At 47.9% G+C, this 26,309-nt stretch overlaps 1 protein-coding gene and 1 non-coding gene across 11 annotated transcripts in view; one reads left to right on the forward strand and one right to left on the reverse strand.

Annotated features, from left to right (window-relative positions):
* Positions 1-1,436: 1,436 nt before the first annotated feature.
* On the reverse strand, positions 1,437-1,507 carry trnag-ccc (transfer RNA glycine (anticodon CCC)). Its single transcript has one exon. It is a non-coding gene; the product is annotated as a tRNA-Gly (tRNA).
* Positions 1,508-3,877: 2,370 nt separating this feature from the next.
* The window catches only part of LOC125717470 (caskin-1-like), a 54,622-nt gene continuing 32,190 nt past the window's right edge, over positions 3,878-26,309 (forward strand). For 3 of the 10 annotated variants that reach the window (XM_048990421.1, XM_048990423.1, XM_048990422.1), the window contains exon 1: positions 3,878-4,691. In XM_048990421.1, the coding sequence (XP_048846378.1) occupies positions 4,598-4,691 (94 nt within the window). In that variant the 5' untranslated portion in view covers positions 3,878-4,597. The remainder of the gene's footprint in view (positions 4,692-26,309) is intronic. The other 7 variants (XM_048990424.1, XM_048990425.1, XM_048990426.1 and 4 more) reach the window with 4 other exon arrangements.

A 26,309-nucleotide genomic window follows, 5' to 3' on the forward strand; every position in this document is an offset into this window, starting at 1 on the left:
TCCCTCTTTGCCATGAAAATGAACGTAATCCCAAAAAAACCCATTTCCACTGCATTTCAGCCCTGCCACAAAAGGACCTGCTGACATAATTTCAGTGATTCTCTCATTAACGCAGGTTAATGTTGACGAGAAGAAGGCTGGAGGTCACTCTGTCATGCTGATTGAGTTAGAATAGCAGACTGGATGCTTTAAAAGGAGGGTGGTGCTTGAAGTCATTGTTTTTCATCTGTTAACCATGGTTACCTGCAAGGAAAGACCTGCAGTCATCATTGCTTTGCACAAAAAGGGCTTCACAGGCAAGGATATTGCTGCTAATAAGACTGCACCTAAATCAACCATGCAGTTGATTAGTTATAATGCAATTAATGATGAAAATTGTTTTATAACAAAATACTTTTTATGTGTATACTGCAAACGAGTCATCCAGCCTTGTTGTAATAGTATGATAACATTATGGGAACATCAGGAAAATTGGAGACTTGAAATGTTTCCACACATTAATCGGAACGTTCCGTAAATGAACGGATATTAAAGATTTGTTAGTGGAGCTTGCTTTGCAAACGCCGGACTGTCCCTCTGAAGTCAATTGCCTCCTCGTCATAAGTAAAAAGAATAACTACTTTAATGTCGGAATATGTTCACATAACAGCGCCCACAATCCCGCTATTGACGGATTACTTCTACGCTTTTGTATGCCAGGTGTTTTCCGCAGTCCTGCTGTTACACATAATTACATTTTTAACAGGCATAAATGGTTGGGTACAAGCCGAGTTGCCTGTTTGATGCCGTGCTGGGGCTGTTTTTTTCTCGTCCAGGGCCACTTCTTGGGGAAACACTAGGAACCAACTCCGGTTAAGGAAAAGTCGGGCACTGGCTCCAGCACTGCCTTGGTGGAAACGAGTTAACAGATTTCGTCACATCCTCCCTCGCACGTTATAATGCGTTGTGTTTGTAATCGATGATCGTCACTATGCCACATTGCATCTGCTCTATCTGTGTGTTTCTCTAGATGTTTTAAATAGAGCGCACAGCGCATCACCTTTTGCGCTCATCCTGCAGTCGGTCTTCTCCGCAGTTTTTTTCAAGACTTATTAATGGTCACGTTTCTGAAAATACAGATATTTATTATTAATGACTGCCTCATCGCATATTCTATTAGCTGGCTGACAGAAATAAACAAAAAATAACACCCACTTTCACACCAGTGACAAATGTATCCAAGAAATGTGCTTGGTCGCCGAAGTATACGTCGATGAACATAGTCACACTAGCATATTAGGGTACTCAGTACTCAGTTTTAAAGTATGACGATTCTCGGAATGTTTTACACTATAGGGTTATGTTCTGCTATCTGCTTTTAAATCGAAACAGAGCCAAACCGGGTCTCTGTTAATGCAGTTACTTGCAATATTAAATAAAACCGAAAACGCCAGCTTTGCGCCAGCCGGGAATCGAACCCGGGTCGCAAGAATGGGAATCTTGCATGATACCACTACACCACTGGCGCACCTGGATACAAATTCCACCCACCTATTGAAGGTCGGTGCTTTCAATACGAAACTGTAGTATCTGTAAGGTATTTTCTGTGACTCACTATATTCAATATATTCTGCCGCATAAACATATATACTCAAAAGGTGATTTGAAAACAAGCGACAGCTAAATGCCTATAGTTCATTAAAAAGCGTCGGTCCCCAAATCCCCTTTCACCACATTTCCCGTTCACACGCAAACTTCGCGGAGGGCCACACGATGGCGCCAGTGCTACACTCTTCTACAAATTAGACGAAAGAAATAACGGTTGCCTAGTTTTATTTTCCCATGGTTACCATGACTTTCCTCCCTGTCATTATTGCGCTCGTTGTTTGTTTTTCCTCACTATTTTTAACAACTCCACTGTTCATTCACACGTCATTTCAACACAGCCCAGCATGAACAGAATCCAGTACTCTTTCATAAACACGTGGAGTGTTCGACTAATTTTCTGGCGTTCCTGTAAACAGCTGTTACTCATGAAGACATGAATAGTCTGGTTAACTGTATGTGTAACATTTACTGTCTCACCCTAAGGCCAGGAGTGGTGACTTTGATCATCCAGGGTGTGACCAGTACACATCTGAATTTAGTTCCAGGGCTTCAAAACAGCATTGACTTGCAATGGTCCACAGGTTCTGCTCATAACAGCTGATCCATTGCAAAATTCACCACAACGGGCACAGTGCAAAATTCGTACTCTGAACCCAGCAAAAAGGATTTAACTTGTCCAAAAATGGAAACCAGAAGGTTATTAGTTTTCACCCCATAAGACAAAATGCTGTTTTATTCTTGAGCAACTACAGGTATGTGATCCAACATGATTACATCAGCCAGGGGAATGTTCAGTACAAGCAAGTGAAACTGCTGCATTAGGTGCATCAACAGAACCAAGGGGCCATTGGAGGCCATAAAACTTAGCATATACCAAGGGAAAGAGGTTAATTCTGCTTCCCACCAACACACCCATCAGAGGTCAACAATGTCCCCACAACAATGCACTCCCAGTTTAATCCTCACTTCATCCACTGCCGATGATGTGCCTTCCATTGCAGTCTCTTTAAACAGTCTTTGGTCTCTGTTGTTTACCTCCATTCAGATTCTGTTTGCCTGATTTAGAAAGCTCTCCAATGATAACATTGTCTATTTGTTATGCTGGTGGCCATTTCCTCGCAGCTAAGTGCCTTGAAATATCCTCCATTAGCCTGTGTGCCTCACACTGAGTCCCTGTAGTGCTCCAGTTTCCCTGCTCCCTATGCACCCCACGCCCCTCAGTCCCACCAGGCACTAAATTGGGTCTCTGAATTGGCCACCTCAGACACATTACAAGTGAAGTCTCGACACAGAGCTAACCTCTATTTTTTCACAACCTCCGCGCTCATGAAGTTACAAACACGTCTCTCATATGATATGTGCCTGACGTAGGCGGAACAAAATTCCGTTTTCTGCCAAAAGCTTAAAAAAACTGTTACATGTTGCTATGGAAACTACGCCGATGAGGACATAGAGGTTTTTTCAGCGAGGTACACACCCAATCTGCCACACCCCCAGTAAACGCGTCGGGTGTAACTCATGGCACCTACACCCACAGACACGTGACAACTTCCATACGATGCAAAACACCTGAAACCCTTAAGACATCTCTGGTAAAAGAGTTCGGGACCTCTCCGCGCCATATTGGAAACAACTGGTTGTAGATCACAGAAGCTATACAAGTAATGCGGTAGCCCATACCTGTAGTGTTACTATCATGACCTTGTTTTGACGATACCGTTATAAAAACTATCCTCCTTCAAAAGTCTTTCACACCTCCTTCACATAACTCCTGTGGGTGGCACAGTCAAAAATCAGGTTTTACGTCTATTAGCGCTGCTTAGGTGTTATGTATTTTCGTCTGGTCAAGGTGTCTCATGCACATTATTATTATTATTATTATTATTATTATTATTATTATTATTATTATTATACGCAAAAGGATGTCCAGACTCTGTAAATACGGTCCTTTCTGAACGCTGCGCTGATATTAGGCCATGTAAAAATGCACAGCAACCTGCTTTTCCACCGTCACAACATCTGGGGCCGCAGGTAGAGTCAGACTGCAGCGTCCCTCAGTCTGTTTCCCTGCAGTGCCCGCGAGCTGCAGCTCGTCCAACGCTCGCTCGAGCCGCTCACCTCGCGCCGCCACCGAGCGCGCTACATCCCCCCTACGCGGGCCGGTGCTCCGGAGCCCGCTGAGGGGAGGAGGAGGAGGAAGCCAAAGAAAGGGGGGTAAGGCTCAGCGTCGCGGATCCGCCTTCTGGATGCAGCAGAGCCATTTAACACTGCGGTCTCCGCCAGCCTCCTACGGCGTGGGGCGGGCAGGGGGGAGGGGGGGTGTTCACGGTATGGAGCTCCGCTCCCCGGCGCTGACAGCGGACCGCTGCCTGGACCGAGCAATACCAGTGATGGCGACACAGGCTCGGAGAGCGCCCTGACAGCCTTGAAGCCGTCGCTCGTCGTAACGACTATTGGACATTTTGGGACATTCATTTTGTTTGTTTTTTTATTTATCCTTTCGTTTTTGAGCGTAGAGCGTCGCTCGGCTCACACATCGACCTGCTCAGCTCTTCTCGGCGCTCACCTTTCTGTTTGTGCTGGATGTAAGCTCCCTGACGCTGTCCATCTTTAAGATTAAAGCAGCCGCTCTCTTTCCGACATGCATCATGGCACATAGGACAGTCTGGGAGCTCGTAGCCGTACAGTACGTCGCTTATGCGCCGCCGGGGATCCGCAGTGCAATCGGGCCGTGAATCGTTTCGCTTTTCCTCCACCCCGGGAGTAACCTTTTATTTCATTTCCTCCGTGCCGAGTGACACCACTCCCACCGAACCGGAGCATCTTTTATTCTTTATTTTATTTATTTATTTTTTACCCAAGACCTCACGGCTTTCACTTGTGCGCTTTGCAGCCCAGGCGCTGTAGGGGTGGATCAGAAAGCTTTCTGGGCTAGGCAAAAATACAGACACAAATCCTACACAAGGAGGATGCATCGGCTGTGAAATAAATTAAAGAAAACAGGGTCAAGATGGGGAAAGATCAGGAATTGCTGCAAGCAGTCAAGACCGAAGATCTGATTACGGTGCAGAAGCTCTTACAGAGACCCAAACCAGGCAAAGCAAGTAGGTGACACTTAGTTAATTTCCTTTGCCCCATTTATTTTTGCTTGGGGGGAATCCTTCAATTTACTGCTATTTATTTATTTGCCTTTTCTATATAGGGTAGACCCAATGCAGTGCGACATGGATGCGTGATGCGATGTATACTTCTTAGTAAAAAAAAATACTAGGTTGTTACTGTAAATCCGGGTTGCAATAGAGAGTGACATTTCTGCTCGTTTGGGGCATCATTCAAAGCCTGTCCTATCGTGCTTATGCTGCCCCATATCGTACTTTGGGGAAATGGTGTTAGGGTGCGATTGGACGTGCAAACGCTGCACGCTCATGTTGAGCCAATCGTAGGTGGAATACCATCCCGGTGCCAGCCCACTCTTACGGGATGCGCTAATGTGTGTTACACAACCGCGGCTGGCGTGTCCTTCCTTACGCACCGATCGCTCAGCACTGGGTGAACTCAAAATAACGACCCTGGTAATTTGGAAATGATCGTTCTAACATCTCATTTCATATGCTGTGGCCGGGGTGCGGGAGTGGGGCAATCACACGCCCATAGGATAGTCTATGAAAATCACTGACACGAGGTTGCGACGAGGCTCGTAAAACCATTTCATTACCGTACTCTGGAGCTGGCAAAGAGGGCAAGGTGGGCGTGAAAGGCATCGTGTGAGACAGCTCAGCATGTGGGGATGGTCACTGTGTATGGCAGACTGTAAGACCAGTCAACTTGTGAGACTGGTCATTGTGTATGACAGCGTGTTAGACAGTTCAGTGTGTTTGACAGTGTGTAAGAAAGGTTTGGGTGTGGGAATGGTTACTGTGTATGACAACGTGTTAGACAGATCAGTGTGATTTTATGTATGGGTGTGGGAATGATCACTATGTGTTAGACAGTCTGTGTGTGAAAGTGTGTAAGACAGGACCGCATGGGTGAATGGTGACTGTGTATGACAGCGTGTTAGACAGTTCAGTGTGTTTTTATAGTGTAAGAGGTCTGAATGTGGGAATGGTCACTGTGTATGGTAGCATGTTAGACAGTTCAGTGTGTTTTTATAGTGTAAGAGGTCTGAATGTGGGAATGGTCACTGTGTATGGTAGCATGTTAGACAGTTCAGTGTGTATGACAGTGTGTAAGACAGGTCAGCTTGTGAGACTGGTCACTGTGTATGACAGTGTGTAAGATAGGTCAGCTTGTGAGACTGGTCACTGTGTATGACAGTGTATAAGACAGATCTGAGTGGGAATAGTCACTGTGATGATAGCGTGTTAGACAACTCAGTGTGTATGACAGTATGTAAGAGGTCTGAATGTGGAAATCGTCACTGTGATGACAGCATGTTAGACAGTTCAGTGTGCATGATAGTGTGTAAGACAGGTCTGCTTGTGAGAATGGACACTGTAATGACAGCGTATTAGACAGTTCAGTGTGTATGATAGTTTGCAAATTAGGTCTGCTTGTGGGAATGGTCACTGTGTATGAAAGAGTGTTAGACAGTTCAGTGTGTATGACAGTGTGTAATATAGGTCTTCTTGTGGGAATGGTGTGTATGACACCATGCAGAGAAATAGGAACTAGAAGGGGGTGGGGGGGAACCCCAATATTTAATTTGACTTAATTCGTCCCCCCCAATAAATAGGCCTTTGCATTTAAAATATTAAGTTGTGACCCCCCCCCCCTCATATCCTGTGCCCTTGACAGCATGAAATACAGGTCAGTGTATGAGACTGGTCATTTTGTATGACAGTGTATAAGAGAGGTCAGTGTGTAAAGCAGATCACTATAGAAGATGATGTGTGAGACCATTTACTGTGTTTTACAGTGTGTAAAACACATCAGTCTGCCAGACAGGTTTACTTTGTACCACAGTGTGTAAGACAGGTCAGTGTGTGAGAGAACATGTATGACCAGTGTGTAAAACAAGACTTTATAAAGCATATAAGGCAGGTCAGCGTTTAAGTGTGCAAGACAGGCCAATGCTCCCTTTTCTACAGCACACATGACTGTCTAATCAAATCCTTAACCTAAGGCTTATGAGATCATAACAATTCATCTGTGCTAAATGGGTTACCCTTTGGAGGTATTACCCTTCACTTTGCCATTTATAATACTTCATAAAAACAACATTAACATCGCTAACTATATATAATATTTTTTTCTATTAAAAGAAGCCTGTTGCAGGTCCCAGACAGAACCACTGACAATTGCTATATTCTGCGGGGACAGACGTCAGCTGATACGAACAGGGACCTGTAAGATAATTGGTTCTCAATTAGGCCAAGGTCTGCTGCGAGCCTTTCTGCCGCCTTCATATAGCATCTTGGTGGAAGATAACAGCCGTGGAATTTAGGACAATATGAATAGACCAGTCTACCTCACGCGTTCAGCTCTCCTCACCCTGTGATGCCTCCAAGAGCCACCATTGCCAATCCCTGGGCAGCTGAGACTTCCCAGAATCCCCCTTACCTTTAGTTGCGGGTCTCCGCATCAGTATAAAAACGTGTCTTGGCTCTGCTCTGAAAATGACTGCGTTGTCACAGTGGTTAAGGGTACCTTAATTTGTGTTTTTGGACAGCTGTAAATGGAGTATACCTGCTAGACCATCATGGAGAGTGCCGTAATATTTATGCAGTGGTGGGGACTGCGGGGGGTGAGATTTTTGCAGCACTGTACTCCTACTCTAGGATGCGGTGGCTAGACGCTGTCGATGATGTTGACATCCAGCAGCCATATAGCCATTCTCGCCCCTCCTACAACGGCCAGCAGATGAATACTGCTTCCACGTGAGTGCATTTCCTGGTTGTCACGTGTGCTTTATTAAGCAGACCCAGGAGGACACTGCTGCACCCCCAGAGAAAAGGCAGGTTATGACATCCTCCTTGTGTGATTGTTGCTCTGATGCGCTGTCGGGCGAAACCAGATCCTCCCGAGCCATCGTCTCTCGCTGTCCCGGCCTGGAAACTAAGTATCGATCTGGTGTCCAAGCTCAGGGTACTTTCTGGCTGCTTCAGCCGTAGCATCATTGACTGTTGCTGTCAAGCAACGGTGTGCCAGGGGTCACCATGTCACCCAGAGGCGCTGTTTAAAATTCACGTTTACACTCTACCGACCGCAGAAGGGTGACAGTGACCTGGCCTGAACTTAAAAAGCACTCCGTTACACATACAAGTCAGCGTAATGGTTTGCTAAGGCAGTGCATAGCTAATGCGCTTCCTGTGAGCGAATGATCGCTTCCTGTGACAAAGTCTCTTGATTTGTCGGGGCTGCTGCTGTGGATAGTGGCAGCATGGGGACCGCATGTGCCTGTTTACGGGCCTGTCTTGTGCTCGCCGGGGGCCAGCCCCTTGCTCATTAATGCAGCTGACAGATGCTGCACACTGGCTGAATTACAGCTGCTTCCTGAATCCCTGGCGTGAGGCCTTTTTGTCTGCCTCAAATCCCATCTGGTCCAAGGAGGAGCATCTTTCATAGATGAGATCGGGAAGGTGCGGTCTTCTTCCAGGGTGGTGTGTGGTTGCCTTGACCGTGTGTCCCTACAGGTGCTTACGAATGCAGTGGGGGTCAAATCAAAGTCAGCAATCTCCAAAACCTACAATCGATCATGACCACGTCTCCCCTCAGTCCCAATGCTGGCAAGCCCCAGAGAAAAATACCAAGTGACAGCACAGAGACGATTTACATATGGATTTAATGGCAAGACGGACGGCTTTGTCACTGTGCCTCCTCCCCACATACATCCAGTGTTTTTATCTCAGTGGGGGCCTGTGCAGTGACTACACTCACACAGCAATGCAGCAGATCTAACAGTGGCTAAACTCATGCTTTTACCTTCACATACTGGCGAGGGGGAGCTACTCTTTCAGATAGAATTTTGCATAAACACAAGCAACTTAATGCCTTTAGTATGTAACTGCTCCTCCTGGGTGGGGTTACCTGGAGCTCATTCCAGGCAGCACAGGTCGAAAGGCTGGGCTACACCCTGTACGGCATGCTACTCTACCACAGGGCACACAGTCATACTCTACAGGCAATTTAAAAATGCCAGGTAGTTTAACTGCACATTGGGCAGGAAGCCCAGTTAGCCAGCAGAACACAGTATCACAGAGAAAACATGCAAACTCCACACACCCACATAGTGCAGGATTCAAACCCCTAACCTGCCAGTGTGAGGCAGCCCAGTGAGTCACCACCAATAGTTAATAGCAAATATTTTGCTTTATTCCAAATGTGTGATTGGGTCCGTTATTATTTACTCTACATCTGCGTGCCGTCAATGAAAATAAAAGGACTTAACTTGGGGAGAGGGAGCAAATGGGACATTTGGCAGTGAAAACAATCATTATTCTGTCATCGATACCATCCTGTCCCCAAGTGGCCTTCCTGTCCTCATGTGGGTACAGCCCGTTAAACTACTGACCCTCGAGCATTGCTTCCGTCTGGCACAGAGTGGCCCAGCCGCTGCAGGTCCGCAGGTGGCATCTTTCATTACAGGCAACAGGTGGCGTAACGTTTAAGGGCACAAATTGAATTACCCCGGTGACACAAGCCTGAATTAACTCAATGACGTATGGGTATTTTTAGCATGAAGGGTACTAACGCAGTTCCTGAAGGAGCCAGTCACTCACCTCTGGTTCTGGAAGAGTTTTGCCACTAACAGGTAGAGGTAGAAACTTCGTATGAGCCCGGAAGAGCTCTCCCACTCGTTATTTACTTCTTTAGTATTTTGTGTTCTGTGCTCTGGCTTTCTATTGGCCGCGATCCCATGTGCTGGATCCAAGTAGATTGTCCTGCCATTGGCTGGCCCATTCCTGATGCTCCTGAGTGGACAGATGGGTTGGAAAGGTAGAGAGGAGAGAGGCAGGTCCATTGGTTCCAGGGTATCCTTCCTCACACTGACCATGACAGTGCACCGCCATGAATTAACAGCAAAACTCGCCCATAATTGATGTACACTGCGCATGCATTCACATCAACAAACTTCGCTGCCTCACTCTGGAGCATGGTGTTCGTCCTGGGGGGGCTCTGACCTGGATAAAGATGAAGTCAGCTGACACCTGCACACAAGGCAGCATTTACCCTTCCAAAGCCCCCGGCCCTCAGCCACGTAAACAGAACCGGCCCAAAATAAACACCTGACTCCTGGATCCGGCTGCAGTGGTTGAGAGCAGGGGGAGCCATGGAGGAGGTGGGATGAAGGGGGCCATCATTCGTGTCTCCACTGAACCTGATATGTGCTCCATGGACCATGTTCCAGCTGGGGGGGAGTGTATGATATTCTGGGCAGGATAAAACAGAGATATATATAATGATCTGTCTACAGACTCGGCCTCCCAGAGGTCCCAGGAGTGACAGTAGTTAAGCAGCAGCCAGCACTAGGGTCAGGGAGGCGGCCACTTAAACGCTGAGCAGGCCAATACTGTTGCAGACAGGGTGCATGGTTTGATAAAGCAGACAGCTATATGAATGAGAGAAACGGTTGTTCTGGATAAAATCAGCCCAGAATGGAAATAATACCAATTAATGGCAGGCTGCACTATTAACCAGTCGTGCAGTCATGCTGTAACATGTCGTCATGGGGGGACGGTGTGTGAGGACTAAAACCGCCATGTCATGTGATGAGAGCATGCATGGAGTCCTCGGACATTTAGAGGAAGCAGCTGTTAGGTCGGATTAGGCCTGGAGGGAAGAACTGAGATGGAAAGAGTAAAGTAGAGCTTGTTGAGGGTCAGCTGAGAATGCCAGTGCTGTAAAGCATTGTGGGTAAGGTGTGGCGTTCAGGCCAGGAGTGAGGCTGCCGCTCACCTGCCGTGGGGGCAGATGCCTGACGATTTTTCCAGGCTTCTCCTCTTAACTCCTCTGTTCCCCCCAGCCTCACCCACGCTTCACCTCCAGGGGAGGTGTTAAATGTAACACATACAGAACAGTGCACAGACCCCACTCCCCAAAAATGCGCGTTAACAGTGTGCCGAGGGCACTGGCTACCCACTTTCTGTGCAGGCAGCCATCCAGGTGATGTCTGGCAGCTTGCAGTGAATCGATGACTACAATCCTGATTTTCCATCCCGTCTTCGTCATCTTGGCTAGCATGTGTATGGCCGCTTTCAGGGCCCAGGCTGATGTGAAATTTAATAGATGCGGGATGAGAAGAATAGCTTGTTTTTTCTTTTAGAGGAGAACTGAAAGGAATACATACAGTTTTTCTGTTCTTCAGTATGTCTTTTTTTAGGAAAACCACAGAAACCATGCAAGGTGCACACCAGCTGTAGCTGGAGACTGTAGATGTAGGGTGGCTGGGGTTACTGTGAGCTGTCAATCACTGCCTGGCCTAACCCAATGGGAACCGACAAAGCGACCAATGGGAAATGGGTTAAGCCTGTTAGTGAGGACCCATGCACCATTTTCCCACGTACCCCAGCTTCTTCCACTGCTGTTGCCCACAGTGACAGGTTTGGGTCTTTAAATAGTGTGCCACCTCCTGCTCAGTGCACTGAACTCTCATAACTGTTAATTGAAACATTCCCACAGATGCAGGAGACTGGTTAGCTAAAGGCTAACGTTAATCCTAGACCACCAGTTCCTGAATGACCTCTGGCTGCTGCTTTTCAGTAACCTTCAGTGACCTTGGTACCACGAGTTGTGGCAGGCACATCCGAGTCACACGGAAGTCTGCGGCTGTACCTCACCAGTGACACCGCGGGCAAAAATAACCAGGTAGTAGAAACTATGGAAACGGGCGCAGCGGAGGACAAACTCTGTGTTGTGACAGCAATCCCACGAGTCAACAGCTCCGGCGCGGCGCGGAGGAGCGGAATTTAACTGGTTGACCCGACAGGAAGTCTGGGAGGGGTCGTGGTAGAAAATGGAAAACTTTAGTTGAGGGAACAGTTGTGTAACTCGGCAAAACTGTCCAGGCTACCGTTACAAACATCTCCCTTGGATCGGCATGAATCTGTGTGGTTTATTGATATTAGACATCCCCCTCCAGCTTTGTCCCCACAGCCCCCTCCCTCCCCTCCCACGCCCTCTGCTGGCCCGTGGTAGGTCTGTGAGATTGCAGTAAGTGGATTGGCCAGCAGGTGTCACGTTTTTTTTTTTTCTTTCTGGAAGAGCCACGTGAAACCCTTCGCCTGAGGGGGATATTACTTTCTCCCTAATAACTATGCCCCTGTCAGTAAAGCAGGTCCAAGCCGCCTCAGCGCTGCCAAGCTGGAATCAGCCGTGTCCACTCCCACGTATGGCCTTACGTGACCAGCCGTAAACCCCCATCACGGCCAGGCCTGCCAGAACGGCTCAAGCTAGGAGCGAATCCGTTGATTCCTTGCTTTCAGCTCTAGGTCCCGTTCTCAGCAGGGATCTGAAATAGCACTGAGGTATTACAAAAGGGGAGAAAAAAATCAATAGGGAAATATCTCAGGATCCAAGGGGGCCGTCCAGCGTTCATCAGACCTGGTTTTCTCTGCGTCTCCTCAAGGAGGAAAATAGATATCCGTCATGTGGGCCGAGCCAGCATTTTTGTCTGCGTACGTCTGAAACAAACCAGGCTCTTTGGCAGGAGGGTGCGACGGACAGCAGTCGCACATAAACTGTTTACTACCCTTGCTACGGGGGGGGTCTAACACAGGTACAAGCAGCATCGCGCCTGCTGTTCACCTACTGGTAATATGCTGAGAGGCTCCTGGAGACGGAAATGGTCACCGATGATGTATTACACAAGGGAGCCCCTTCCGGGACCCTCAAACACTTCCCCGTCACCCTGAGCCCCTAGAAACTGCTAAAAAAATGAGTAGAGTATAGATTTTAGCATCAAGGTTCTGTTTGTATGGCTTTGGTTCCCACAACAGGTTTATTAAGATCCCAACACAGCAGCCGCCTGATTGATCCTTGTATCCATTTCCATCCGATCCCCGGCATCATTCCCCTTGGAAAATAGAGCCTGTTGCAAATCAATTCTTTCTGCTCTATTTCTTTCCCAGACTTTCTCATTAGCTACAGGGGGAAAAAAACAGACAGCAGGAAAAAAAAAAGTGATCTGAGAAGTGTGGGCTTTGATGGCCGCCCCGCCCCCCCCTATGTCCGTGGCCAGCAGTGGGGGAGTTCACAAGAGGTTTAGCAGCACCCAATGCCACGAAAACCAGGAAGTAAAGTTTATCTCGGGCCGATGCATTTATTTAACAAGTTCACGCATGTTAATGTCAATCAGCTACACACTGGTCCAACGCTGGACTTAATGTCAAAGCTAGTTTGCTTGCAAAGCTAGTTTGCTTGCTTGACTGGTCACCTTCAGTGCATCTCTGGAGCTTCCAGATGGGTGCCACTGCGTCGGTGTGGGTGTATAAGGTGGTAATGGGCTTGGAGATGCCATTCCTTGTTGGGAGGGTTGTAGACATGAAAATGTGAGCAGAATCAGGACGAGTTCATCCAGTCAGCTGTTCATGATTAACGGTGATATGAAACAGACCTTTGTTCGGGCTCTGAGCTCCAGGTCCAGAACTCGCTACCTAGTGCCAGGTGTGGCCCGTCTCACCCAACACCTGCTCTGATTGACATTCTTCTCCTCTCCACCTGCTGCTCCTGATCTCCAATCACACATAGGTGCCAGTGCGCTCGGCCTGTTCCATCTCCTGATTTCAGATGCCGTCCCTGTTGTCCCTATTGTCTCCGCCGGCAAGGCACGTGTGGGGCACCTGGGGCAGAGAGGCTCTGACGCACTTCCTTTGATGGACGGGGTATTTTTAGTGCCTCAGGGTGGTGTGCGTCCCAGAGCCACGCCCCCTTCACTTTCACTCTGCTTCTCCCTCGCACGCTCTGTGTTCAGCCAAAACTATGGGGGGCGCCATTCATCTGAGGGAGCAAAAGAGCAGGAGGCAGTGAGTGGGGGCATGCCAATCGAATCGCGGGGTCCGTTATTAAAATGAAAGACCCTCCCCCTGGCTGTGCTGTCCCCCAGGAGGTCCATGCTTTGAAATCCCAAAAGGGTACCTGCTGTTGCACTAAGCAACTGAAAGCCTGGCCTGCTGGGTCCCCCCAGGTCATTTATGCCCCCATGCTGGGCCTTAAGGTCCCTATTAATTCCTCAATAGCATTTTGTTTTTTCGTTTTTAAAGAATCCCTCTGTTTGTACACTTGGCCCTAGAATCTTGCCAAAGTGTCATTGTTTCCACACTCAGCAGCCGTGGAAACTGTGAAATGGACAGCCACTCACACAGGCCCAGGGCCCCTGGCGCCCCCCACCTCCCAGAGCAGGTGTCCGTTTGTAGGTCTGCATCTCATCCTACCCCCGGTCCAACGCTTAATCGGGCGCAGCCATGGCCACGCGCCTGCGAGGGCTTGACACGGCACATTACCGCCAACCCGTCATGTCTGTGCATCTCTGGGGCCCATGGCCCACCTGGGGCCCTGGAGACCCAGTTTGGGAAACCAATGCTGTGCTTCCAGGAGACTAAGCTGCTGGTTTGAGTCCCAGGAGAGCAAACATAGCTGTCCAGGGAGTAGGTCTGTCCAACTCTGTCTGTTCAGGCATTGAAAATGAAGGCGTCTGTGAGCCAGCTGGCATTCAAGCCCCCCCCCCCCCCCCCCCCCCCGCCAGATCTGAAGCCCCTCTTTACTTTGCGTGAGGGGGTGGGAAAGTCTTCCAAAGCATGAAGTGGGGTCAGAAACTACCTACCAAACCCAATGACCCAGCCGGAGGGTTGCTCTCATCTAAAAGTCAAAGAGTGTGAAGCTGAGGTCTTTAGATGGGGTTCGAATCCCAGGGGGAAGCTGCATATTAACCTGAACAGCTTCAGCATACGCTGTGGAAGCCAGGAGTCCATAAAAGCATAAAAGCATAAAAAAAAACAATGTAACTATGGCAACGTGCATCTTCCTTCATGCGAGTCTGCATCTTTTCGGCAGCAGGGAGGCGGGGCAAACATTGCCACAGCAACCCCTCATCACAACGCTAGATGCCCCCCACCCCCAGTCGGATTACTGTTTACGGGGCTGCTCGGTGGTGTGTTTTCCCCCTTGGGGGGCTTCGCTTATTGCTCAGTGCTTGTACAAGAGACCCTGTGCCCTTTATATGAGAAACATGGGGAAACACTCCCTACATCTGCCCCTGTTCCTCTTCAACAACCCCCCCTCGCACAGCAAAAATCGGCCTTCAGATGTCACAACAAGAGCCATGGCTGCCCTCCCACTCTCACTGCTGGCTTTGATGGCCTGAAAAACTAATTAGTTAAATTAATTTCTTTGTGAGAGCCGCTGTTCGCTTTTTTAGATGCTGAAAGTAGGCCGTGAGGGCCCGGCCTAGCTAGGGCCCGCCGCTCCATTCCGCTGTGACGGATTAGCGTTCACTCCTGTCTGACTGGAGTCGTCCCATTCGTATGGTAATCAGATGGCCGGCGATTACGCCGCACTGGAAGTGTAATCACACGCTAATTACACATAAGCACGCCAGCCGGCCCGAGCCACCAGAGCAAGCCCAGCACATGAGCGGCGCTGCTTGGCCGAGGTGGTGCGGCTGGTCATGTTGCGCGGGGTAGGCGGATGAAAAGGCCAGCTGGGCGGCTCCCTGGCAGGAGCGGGGGGATGACAGCAAACAGCTCGGATGGGGCGTTAATCCGTAAACAGGCCACGCGTGTCAGGTGACCCGAACCAGAGGCACTGCATGCTGCTCGCCTGTGGGGCGACTGCAGTCAGCTGACTGCTTTCTCACTCAGATATACACATATACACACAGTCCACATATTCGTATTTTTATGGGGTCTCTCCATTCATTTCTATGGCCATAACCCTAACCTCTAACCAGTCCTAACCTTAACCATAAGAAGCCGAACAAAATATAAGACTTTTAGCATTTTTAGTTTTTTGATCATAGTCACAGATTTTTATAAAATTGAGGTTATCCTTGTGGGGAAAATGTCCCCACAAGGAAAAAGTTACCGGTTTTTATCATATTCTGGGGAAATATGGTTCACACAATGTAATAATTACAAAAACACACACATACAAGTTCTTGTTAGAGCATAGCAGGTACCTAAAGCATAGTAGGTACTTGCAGCCAAGTTGAAAGCATTTCAGCACTTCGCATACTGCTGCAATAAGCTGATTCCGCTTGCAGGCGTGAGAAGCTGCTCATCATTGGGGCTGGTTTGAAGCAGCAAAGTGGCAGTGAGTCACATCCTAACATACACAACCCCCCCCCCCCCCCCCCCACATCATCCATCAGTCAGCCTCATCAGTCATGGTGCCCGTTCAAATTATGACTGCCTCTCTGTAAAGACCAAAATAACTGCTCAATGAATCTCCTCTTCAAGTTGTTTCTGAGAGGACATAGAGTGGCATCACTGAAAAAATAAAAATGGTATAGCACTTAGTGTGAAGTGTGTGTGTGTGCTTCACTAGGTGGGAGGGGCCGGAGTCTCCATCGGCCAGGCCACAGATGCCAAAGGGAGAGAAAGGCCAACTGACCTGCTTCAGCTGCTGCCGGCTCCAGGATCTGCTGCTTTTCTCCAGCCCCATCCCCCCACCCATCGATCCAATTAGCTGTGCTATTCATAGTCATGTGATTTCTGGAAAAAAAAACACATCTGAGAACAGTGCTTCCTGTAAACACAAGTGCACTTTTTATAGCAAAACTGTATCGATGACGCAGTTGAGACATTAAGGCAGGTGGACACAGCAAAATGCAACGGTTTGCCAGAATTACGAGTTTGTGACTCGTGCAGTGAGCCTTGCCATGTTTACAGGGGGAGTGTGGGGGAAGGGTATATGGATTTTCAATGTACTGTCCCCTCTTGAACTAATTAGACAGGCAAACAGATCATAAACACATCTGGGGACCATCAGTATTATTTGTGTAGTTGATGGACTGTGCTGCGGATAGGATGGAGCATTCTCAGTAATCAGACAAACATATGGATACTTCATGACATCACAATGGCCCAGCGGTAGGGATATCGCTATGGCAGCTTAAGAATGACATATGACATCACCATGGCAGTATCACCGTGTCTGTATGCAGACCAACTATGACATCAGAGCTTGCGCTCAGCATTTTGGGGAGGCTTTACAAAATTTAGGCCTAGTACAATAAGTGTACTTGCTGTGGCTTGTGGTGGCCACTTTGGGCCCTCAAGAGGCCCCCCTCTCAAATCCCTCAGCATGTTCATCTATGTACACGACACCCTTCTTTGACTAATAATTCTAAATTTTCCCATCCTGTTTTACGAAAATTCATTTGCACCCCCCCAGAAGTCTGTGGGTGGCACAGACTCTTCTTTATCCTCGAGGATCTATGCATGTTTGATCTCCCCCTACGTGACACCAGAGCTTTGATGGGCTTTCGCACCTTGACACCAGGGCGGAGTTGGATCAGGTCCCCATCAGCAGTTCAGTTTATCTAGGCAAACGCCAGGAGGACAGATTCTCACACGTGATTAGCATGCAAGCCACCCAGACAGACTGTAAGGAGACGGTAGCTGCTTTTTCCTCTGAGGATGACAGGGAAACTTTAAACAGGTCTGCGTAGGCGGTAGGTGAGGCGGCGGCTGACCAGAGCTGCTTGCCGGGTGCCAGATGGCTCCCTGCTGTACTTTATCTGTAAGGTACATTTGAATTGGATGGCTTCCCATAGAAATATATATATAACCGACTGTGCACACTGTCAAGTACAAATGTGTAATCAAGCTAGATTACTTTGGATAAAGGCAGCTAAGAAGCAATCATATGAGTAATACTGATAGCAAGGAGATATGCTGGGGGGGGGGGCAGCTGCTTTAGTCCCTTATGCGATAATCCATTTTCATAATAAGTCTGTCCTCAATGCAGAAATGGCATGAGCCAACCAAAGGGAAAGACCTGAAATCCTGCGCTCTTATGACACAACAGCCATTCGTGTTCTGTATTCATTATTCTGTGTTCCATGTTCAGTGTTTCCTGTGTAACAAGGATAACATGCAGATGTTACATATGTAGGCTCTCAGTGGGGTTACCCCCTAGATTCCCCAAGGGACGACCTGTGACCCAGGAACCTAGAATGTATATGGGGGTCCTGAAATGAAATACAGGGCCTCTTCTTCTCCCCCACCCCGCCCAAGCAATTTGCAAACCCTCTGGGGCAGCTGCGACCATGAGCAGATATTTTGCTGATCACAGTAGGGTTTGACATCCTGGTAATCGCCCAGTAATTCCATGTGTCCTTGCTATCGGAGGCTCACTGGATACAGTCGGGGTGCCTGTCAGTTTCACTGTGGCCGTTGCCGTGGTAATGCTGTGGAGGGGGCTGGAACTAAGGGCCAGTTTTGTGTCGTGGGGAACACAATGTGACACAACGAACCTTGTGGGTCGTTCCAACAAGATGAGTGGCATTTTTTTAAAGCATCACCTGTTTTTGTCCCTTTCTGAGTTTTGTTCGTTTGGGGTCATTAGTTAACAGAAAAATCCAAGGATGAGGGAAGTCTTTACAAATACAAAATTGTGTAATGTCTGTGTGTGTGTGTGTGTGTGTGTGTGTGTGTGTGTGTGTGTGTGTGTGTGTGTGTGTGTGTGTGCCTAATGTATGTCCAACAGCAAACAGCATGCAGTCTGAGGGTCAGGCTTACACTATCAGCACAAACAATGGTACAACGTGACAAAAATACCACATAGGACACAGGTGTGCTACGTCAATGCAGGTGCTGCCTCCCCCAGGCGGCATAGTATAGTTTGACTCTTCACTTATTGAAAATGTCAAGGTCGTTAGCTGCTGGAAACTCAATTAGGGACCTTCATCATGAGGAGCGAATGGGGGGCAGAGAGGAGACCGGCAGCGAGGAAACAGGCCATCGATTTCTCACTTGACCCAGCTCGCCCAGGCCCCGCCGATACGGTGGAAATCCCCACTGATTGCACCGTGGTCTGTCTTGTTTTTTTTTCGTGAGATCGCTCGCATTATTGCCTCAGATGATTTCATCTGACCATAATGTTGTGATTGTTTACCCTGGAACTACCTTGGCTCGGCTTGAAGTTGGCCTTCCCACTTGGGCCAAGGGCCACAAAGTCCAACCTTGTTACTCCATACTATTTGCCCCCCCATCCTCAGGAGAGCCTTGAGTGCATTGGGTTGTTCTTTAGCACTCCATGGTTGTTTTTATCTCTCAAGCTGATTTTCCAAGGACAGTGGGGCACTGGATAAAAAGGAGTATTTAGAGAAATGAGGCTTTGAAACCAGCTGCCTAGACGTAACCTAACAGGAGCCAACTGACAAACCAATGGAAAGTGGGTTAATCCAGTGTGTGATTCACAAGGGACAATAATCACACCCACTCTGGTCTTCCAGCTCTCAAGGCCTTACCAAAGAGTGTAAAACACTCGGCTGTGGGTACGTTTCCCAAAAGCTCCCATTTGTTTCCATTCCATTCCATTCAGTTGCATGGTTCTAGCTATGTAAATTGCTAATGTTGTTAACTAGGCTGACCAGATAATGCATGTCAGGGACGACACTTCAAGCTACTGCAGGTTTTGCAAACTACTTTAAAACTGAGTGAGGCACCTGTGCTTGGCTAATTAGCTCACTTCTTCTTGTGTTTTGACTGGTTTGATTGAAAAACTCATCCAGCTGTTACACATTAACATTAGTGGCATATGCATGATTATAGGAGACTGACCAATCAGCACTCAGCAAAAACTCACGCTTAACTGAGATCCAGGTTCTGTCAATTAAAATGGTATTTTAAAAATCCTGTCCTAGTTCATTGTGTCCTCCCTGACATGGATTATCTGGTCACCCTATTGTTTACAAATATGCTTTTGGGAAACTTACCCTATACTGTGAATCTCACTGGTTACACACCCCATGCTAAATGTTTTGACATTTTTAAAGGAGCACTCTGTCTTTCAGCTACGATTCACTATAGCTACGATTCAGATGCAAAGCTAATAGGTCACAGTCTAGTAATTTGGGGTTTCAGGGCTCCGTTGGCTTGGAAATGGGGCTTCGAACATTTAGATGTTGTGATTGTGGTTGTCAGCATTTCACTGAATTTTTATCTCGGCTATAGATCAAAAGAACACAACTGTAACCATGGATACTCCTTCCCATAGCAACCCTGAGTGCTGTGCCGTTTGTTGGCTGTGAGCGTCTGTGTGATGACCACCTGGGAAGCTGTGCAGTAACACGGCCCCAGCAACGACACATTTGTGCGCTCCCCGTTTCACGGACGCTCACAGGATGACGCACTCGACCCATTTCCCTGCTCCCAGGTGACACACGCTCTGTACTGTGACCCTAGAAATGCGCTCCCGGCTGAGGTTGACCCAATAGGGGAGTTCTATCACAGTTTCACCAGTTAGCCAGATGAGGAGGTGGGGCCAGGGTCATGCCATCATGCAAATGTCATGCACACATCCTCTAGCCACAAAGCATCATATATCATGGCAGTTATGCCCCGCCCTCCTTTTAGATGGTGTTCCAGCTGCAACAGGGTCAGTGCATCCCATCAAGCCTCTGTGTGATCAGCCTAGAGCCTTCTAGTAGATGAGCTCTGACATCCCACCCTGTCATGTGACAGTGGCAGCAGTGTGACGTTTTCCTGTTTCCTTTGGCCAGGGGCCCATCCTGTCTGCATCCAGTAGCCTTCCACCGAGCCACGTCAGGTGATGAAAAGTGATTCATGGTGACAGGGGTCACATTTGCCAGGAATACTTCAGCCGTAATCAGATTTGCCATATTTGCTTTAGCACGTGATGATGGAGTGTATTTGCTGTAGCACGTGATGATGGAGTGTATTTGCTGTAGCACGTGATGATGGAGTGTATTTGCTGTAGCACGTGATGATGGAGTGTATTTGCTGTAGCACGTGATGATGGAGTGTATTTGCTGTAGCACGTGATGATGGAGTGTATTTGCTGTAGCACGTGATGATGGAGTGCCTTGCCGGGTTAAGCGAACAAGCTTTGGATATTTCGCTGACCCTTTTAAAAACATCCAGAGCCTATTTAATTATGAGTCAGCCTCTCGCCGCGATTCCTCAGGCATGCCATTTGCCCCTATCCAAAGACATGCTGACTCATGGCGACGTGGGACACGAGCGTGGCATTAAAAGAGGGACCAGAGAGTACCCCTGGGTGATGTGGAGCCTGCCTTGTTTTTGAGGAAGATTTAGGCCATGGGGGTACTATGTAGATTCACCTGCCCGTCGTTTCCTGAATAAGGCACTAATTGTCTTGTCCCACTTTGTGTTCTTGTCAAACAGACCATGCCGTGCTCCCCAGACAGCCTCGGCTGAATTTGAATTTCTCTCATTCTCCACAGCTGCCCCCTTATTTACTTGTAGTGTTGATCACTGCCCTGCCCTGACCCCGTTGTTTTTTAAAAGAAACCCACCCCGTACCACAAACCACGACGAGCCCCCAAGTGCCCTCTGCTCACCTTGCAGTTTGCACGATGAATTACAGGAAGACATGCTCCTGACTTCCAAACACAGGCAACCCACCATAACAACAGAGAACAAGCATCAAATTAATCCAGTTTGGGAGATTTAACACCCTCCCCCCCCACTGTCCCTTGGGTAAAAAAACACCTACACACAGCTCAGACCATGAGTAAGACTCCAAAACAACATACTGCAGAGAAAGAGTCTCCCCTCCCAGCCTAATCAGGTTGTCAAGTGAAGCCCCTCATTTACATATTATATGCCCCACCCCCTGCATTTAACATGCACCCTGGCAGGGCGCCACAAAACTGTCAGCTTGGATCACGTTAAAAGGCAACCTTCTTGTGCCCTCATGCACCTGGTTACCCTGCAATAACGTTTATAAATGCCATATGGCGACGTTTCGACCCTGAGTCGGTCCTCGCTGGAACGCGCCGCCTGACATATGGTCTCAGTAAACGTCTGTGGGGATTTCACTGGGCGGGAGTGTGAATAGCTGGAGTTCTGCTTGGTCTTCACTATCTTGCTTCTTTTCTGGACTTCCTCTCCCAGCCCAACTCCCGCTCTATGCAGCCAAAGTACAGCCCAGAACCAAGTTTCATTTCCTGATTTAATTATCGACGGCCTCTTTCTGGTTCCGGCAGCGCACATCTGGGCCTCTGCTCAGCAACTGGGTCGACCGCAGGAGGCCGCCTGTGCGCCGTCTCGCCCCAGAAATGGACCGGAGAGGGCAGCAGTGCCGATTACATCTAATCTCAACAATGGAGCTTGGTTCCAGGAACGAAATGATTTTTTTTTTACAGTGGTCAGTGGCGGAACTGGGTCTCATACAAGGGGTATCTGAGTGTGTACACATACTAGCCAATCCATACTCTGCCCAAGTATGTATGACTCCGGAAGTCCAGTATGATTGGCTAGTGTGATCACTCTATGCCATGCCCTGGCCTGCTTGAAGAAGTATACCGGAGCATGATTAGTCGGACTTGGGCACAGTACAGATGCAGCGTGATCGTTATCCGTGCCCGGGTACAGAACACAGACATGACGTCAAAGATGGCACACACATGCGCACATGTGCACTATACATGAACCAGGCCTGGAGGTAAAGAACTAGGTAGGCTGTACAGATCCCATATTTTTTGTTGTTGTAAAGAGAGCATTGGGGGCTGGGGAGGGGGGGGGGGCAGTATGGATACGATTTCTTATATGGATTTTGACAGGGCACTGTGCTGGCAAATTTAAAAAAAAAACATGCAAGCACGTAAACGGTTAGACCATTTTTCTTCCGGGATCAAACTCTATAAAAAAAAAAAATAGTGAACAGAAAATATTTTAATATTCTATGTAGCACGATGCGTGCAATTCTGACATAGGGTATAATTCAGTTTAGGCAGTGGTCCCTACATATTGAGCCCACGGTTCTCTTTCAGTGGTTAGTGATATATAGCATTAGCAATGTCTGTAATAGTATAATTAGTACCAGTACTAAAGAAATGCAATGCCAAACAACTTTTCAAAAATGCAGTGCCACGATAACTTTTCAGTGCCAGTATCCCGTGCAACACTAATCTGCCCAAACTCAGAGATATTTGGTAAAATGTGAGACTATCTTCCTACTGGTGCAACACAAATGAATAAAAATCGCTGCTTTGCATACTTGATAAATCTGTGTGCGTCATCATGACCAAAACGACTCCAAAAAAGCCACAAAATGAGGACGTTAATCACGAATTCTGTTCTGCTGTGCATTAGCGCTTTCCTCCCGGTGGCTGCATCCAAATTCTGACACCAACACACTAAATAGTGCGTTAAAATAGTATACAAGAAATAATAGTGTGTCCTAAACCATGGTGCGCATCGCTTAGTGTTTTCTTCAACAAAAAAGTTGCACAGTGATGACGAAAGTGTATGTATGATCGTAAACCAGGGGGGGAATGGGGGGAGGGGTGAAATTGTGCTCAGGCACTGTATAAGGCTACCAGGCCAAGTGTGAGTGTGCCCTGTTAAATAATCCCGTTAAATTAGGGGGGGGGGACAGTGAACATATTAAAGCACATCTGTTTTTATTTAATGCTGTCATTTTTGACCTTTGTGGATTCAGTCATTGCAATGTCTGCAATAGTCGTTGCAATGTCATTGCAGCTTGCCGAATTAGGAGGACATTTTATAGGACATTTCTTTGTGCAACAAGCAGGTGACAAACTGGTTAAGGAGCTAGCGAATCATCCGAAAAAGCTGCAGGTTTCACGTACTTCATCCAGGAAATCAAATGACAGAGAGAGTGTCTTGTGCTACTAAGGTCCTAGTATGAATGTATGGCTACAAGTCTGCATGTGTGCAGGAGAGGGGCCACCCAGATCCAGCACAGCTCTGCTTAGTTCCTCGCCTCCTACCAGTTTCCACTCCCCCCTCTACTCGCATGGCAAGGTGAAGGGTCTTTCTAACAGCCCCCACACAATAGCTAGGCCCGTGGGTGGTGGGGGAGGCCGCGTAGGTGTATTCTTGGCCGGCAGCAGCATGCTGCGCGTCATGATCTACACAAATGTGGGGAATCGGCCAAACTCACTAGTGCCTCTCACAGGGCCACTGTAGAACTGCACCTTAAAATAGCTTTGAAAGGGTGGGCTGTGTGTTTTACAGTTGTAGTGCAGGGGTGGCCAATCTTACCCAGAAAGGGCCGTTGTGTGTGCTGGTTTTAGCTGCAACTACCTACTTATCTTACTTATAGGACTGATTGGCTGAAGAGTCCTCACACCTGGGTTTGAACAGCTGACCTAGAGGGTCTCCCAGAAACCTGCCTTCTTTTTATATATAAAGGGAGAGCAAAATTGACATACTGGTGCTTGCAGTGTTGTGTCACATTATTTTGTAGGAATAAGCTAAGATGCACACAATTACAAATTTGGATGACCCAAACACAGAATCAGATATTGCGCCGATACAAGTTACATATAAATGCAGTGGATTTTGCACAATGTACAGAACAGTCATGTAATTTGTGAGCTTTAGCTGACCGAGGTGTTCTGGAATCTGATTGCGGAAGAAATGAGGGACCAGCGGAAGCGTTCCTTCTTGCATGTTGAATGAAGTTGTCTGGTGCTGAAGGAGCTTCGTAATACCCTTACTGTCTCATGCAGGGGTTGAGAGGGATTCTCCCTAAAGGATGTAAATTTGGCCAACATCCTCTTCTCACCCACCAAGTCCAAAGAGCAACCCAGGACAGAGCCAGCGCTCCTGTCCAACTTGTTCAATCTCTTCCTGTCCCTCTCTGAGCTCCCGCGTCCCCAGCAGACCACCACAAACAATATAGCAGACCTTATCAGTGTTCTGCACACTCTGAAAGACCTCAGTCTTCACAGTAGGTGGAGATGACTCTGGCCCTCCTTGTACCTGTATCTTGTATCTGTATTGTGTGACCAGTCCAGTTTGTTATTGATGTGAACATCCAGGTATTTGTAGACCAACACAACCTCTACCTCCACTCCCTGAATGGTCACCGGTGCAGACGGAGTCACCTTGCGGTGGAAGTCAGTTACCATCTCCTTTGTCTTATTGGCGTTTATCAGGAGATAGTTCCTTCTACACCATTCGACAAAGTTGCCGATGACCTCCCTGTGTTCCACTTGGTTCCCCTTTGATATACATCTGACAGTGGCTGTTCTGATGGTGACAGCTGTCTGTGTTTTGTCTGAAGTCTGATGTGAACAGTGTGAAATGGAAGTCCCCGTGCTGCAGTCTACCACATCAGACATGCAATTGTGAAGTTTCACATACTGTGGTCTGTTAGTGAGGTAGTTGGTGATCCATGCAGCCAGATGGCAATCCACACCTGTTTTTTCCAGCTTCTCCCTCAGCAGTGTATTGTGTTGAAGGCACTGGAAAAGTCAAGGAACGTGGCTCTCACAGTGCCCCCAGTGCTCTCCAGGTGAGAAAGAGATGGAGCAGGAAGATGATCGCATCCTCCACGCTGATACCCGGTCTATACGTGAACTGAAGGGGGTCCAGCTCACCGCTCACCAGATGTCAAAGGTGGTTGAGAACAATCTTTTCCATGTACGATGTCAGAGCTACTGGTCTAAAGTGACTGGGCTCCATGAGATGTGTAGTCTTGGGGACAGGAACCACACAGGAGATCTTTCACAGGGTTGGGACTCTCTCCAGAATTACACTGAGGTTGAAAATGTGCAGAATTGATCAGCACAGTCTCTGAGTAGTTTGTAATTGATGTCATCCAGGCCCATAGCCTTCCGCCCTTTCTTCTTTCACACTTTGGAAGCCAGCAGTCAGTGTCCTCATTGTCAGTCTGTGCCTCACTCTCTCTGTCTGTACCTCACTGCATCTGTCTGTGTTTCACTGTGTCTACCTGTGTCTGATCGTATCCATCTGTGCCTCACTGTCTCTGTCTGTGTGTTTGTATCTGTCTGTGGCTCACTGTCTGTGTATGATTGTATCCGTCTGTGCCTCAGTGTCTCTGCATGTGCATGATTGTATCTTTCTGTGTCTCACTGTCTCTGTCTTTGTGTGATTGTATCCATCTGTTCCTCACTGTCTCTGTCTGTGTATGACTGTATCCGTCTGTGCCTCACTGTCTCTGTCTGTGTATGATTGTACCCGTCTGTGCCTCAGTGTCTCTGTTTGTGTATGATTGTATCTTTCTGTGCCTCACGGTCTCTGTCTTTGTGTGATTGTATCCGTCTGTTCTTCACTGTCTCTGTCTGTGTCTGATTGTACCCGTCTGTACTTCACAGTCTCTGTCTGTGTATGATTGTACCCGTCTGTACTTCACAGTCTCTGTCTGTGTATGATTGTACCCGTCTGTACTTCACAGTCTCTGTCTGTGTATGATTGTACCCGTCTGTACTTCACAGTCTCTGTCTTTGTGTGATTGTATCCGTCTGTGCCTCACTGTCTCTGTCTGTGTATGATTGTATCCGTCTGTTCCTCACTGTCTCTGTCTGTGTATGATTGTATCCGTCTGTGGCTCACTGTCTCTGTCTTTGTATGATTGTATCCGTCTGTTCCTCACTGTCTCTGTATGATTGTACCCGTCTATACCTCACAATCTCTGTCTGTGTATGATTGTATCTGTCAGTGCCTCACTGCCTCTGTATGATTGTATCCGTCTGTGCCCCATAGTCTCTACCTGATTCTGATTGTATCCATCTGTGCCTCACTATCTCTGTCTGTGTGTTTGTATCTGTCTGTGGCTCACTGTCTGTGTATGATTGTATC

This window comes from Brienomyrus brachyistius, chromosome 22 (assembly GCF_023856365.1).
Source record: "Brienomyrus brachyistius isolate T26 chromosome 22, BBRACH_0.4, whole genome shotgun sequence".
Taxonomy (NCBI): Eukaryota; Metazoa; Chordata; class Actinopteri; order Osteoglossiformes; family Mormyridae; genus Brienomyrus; species Brienomyrus brachyistius.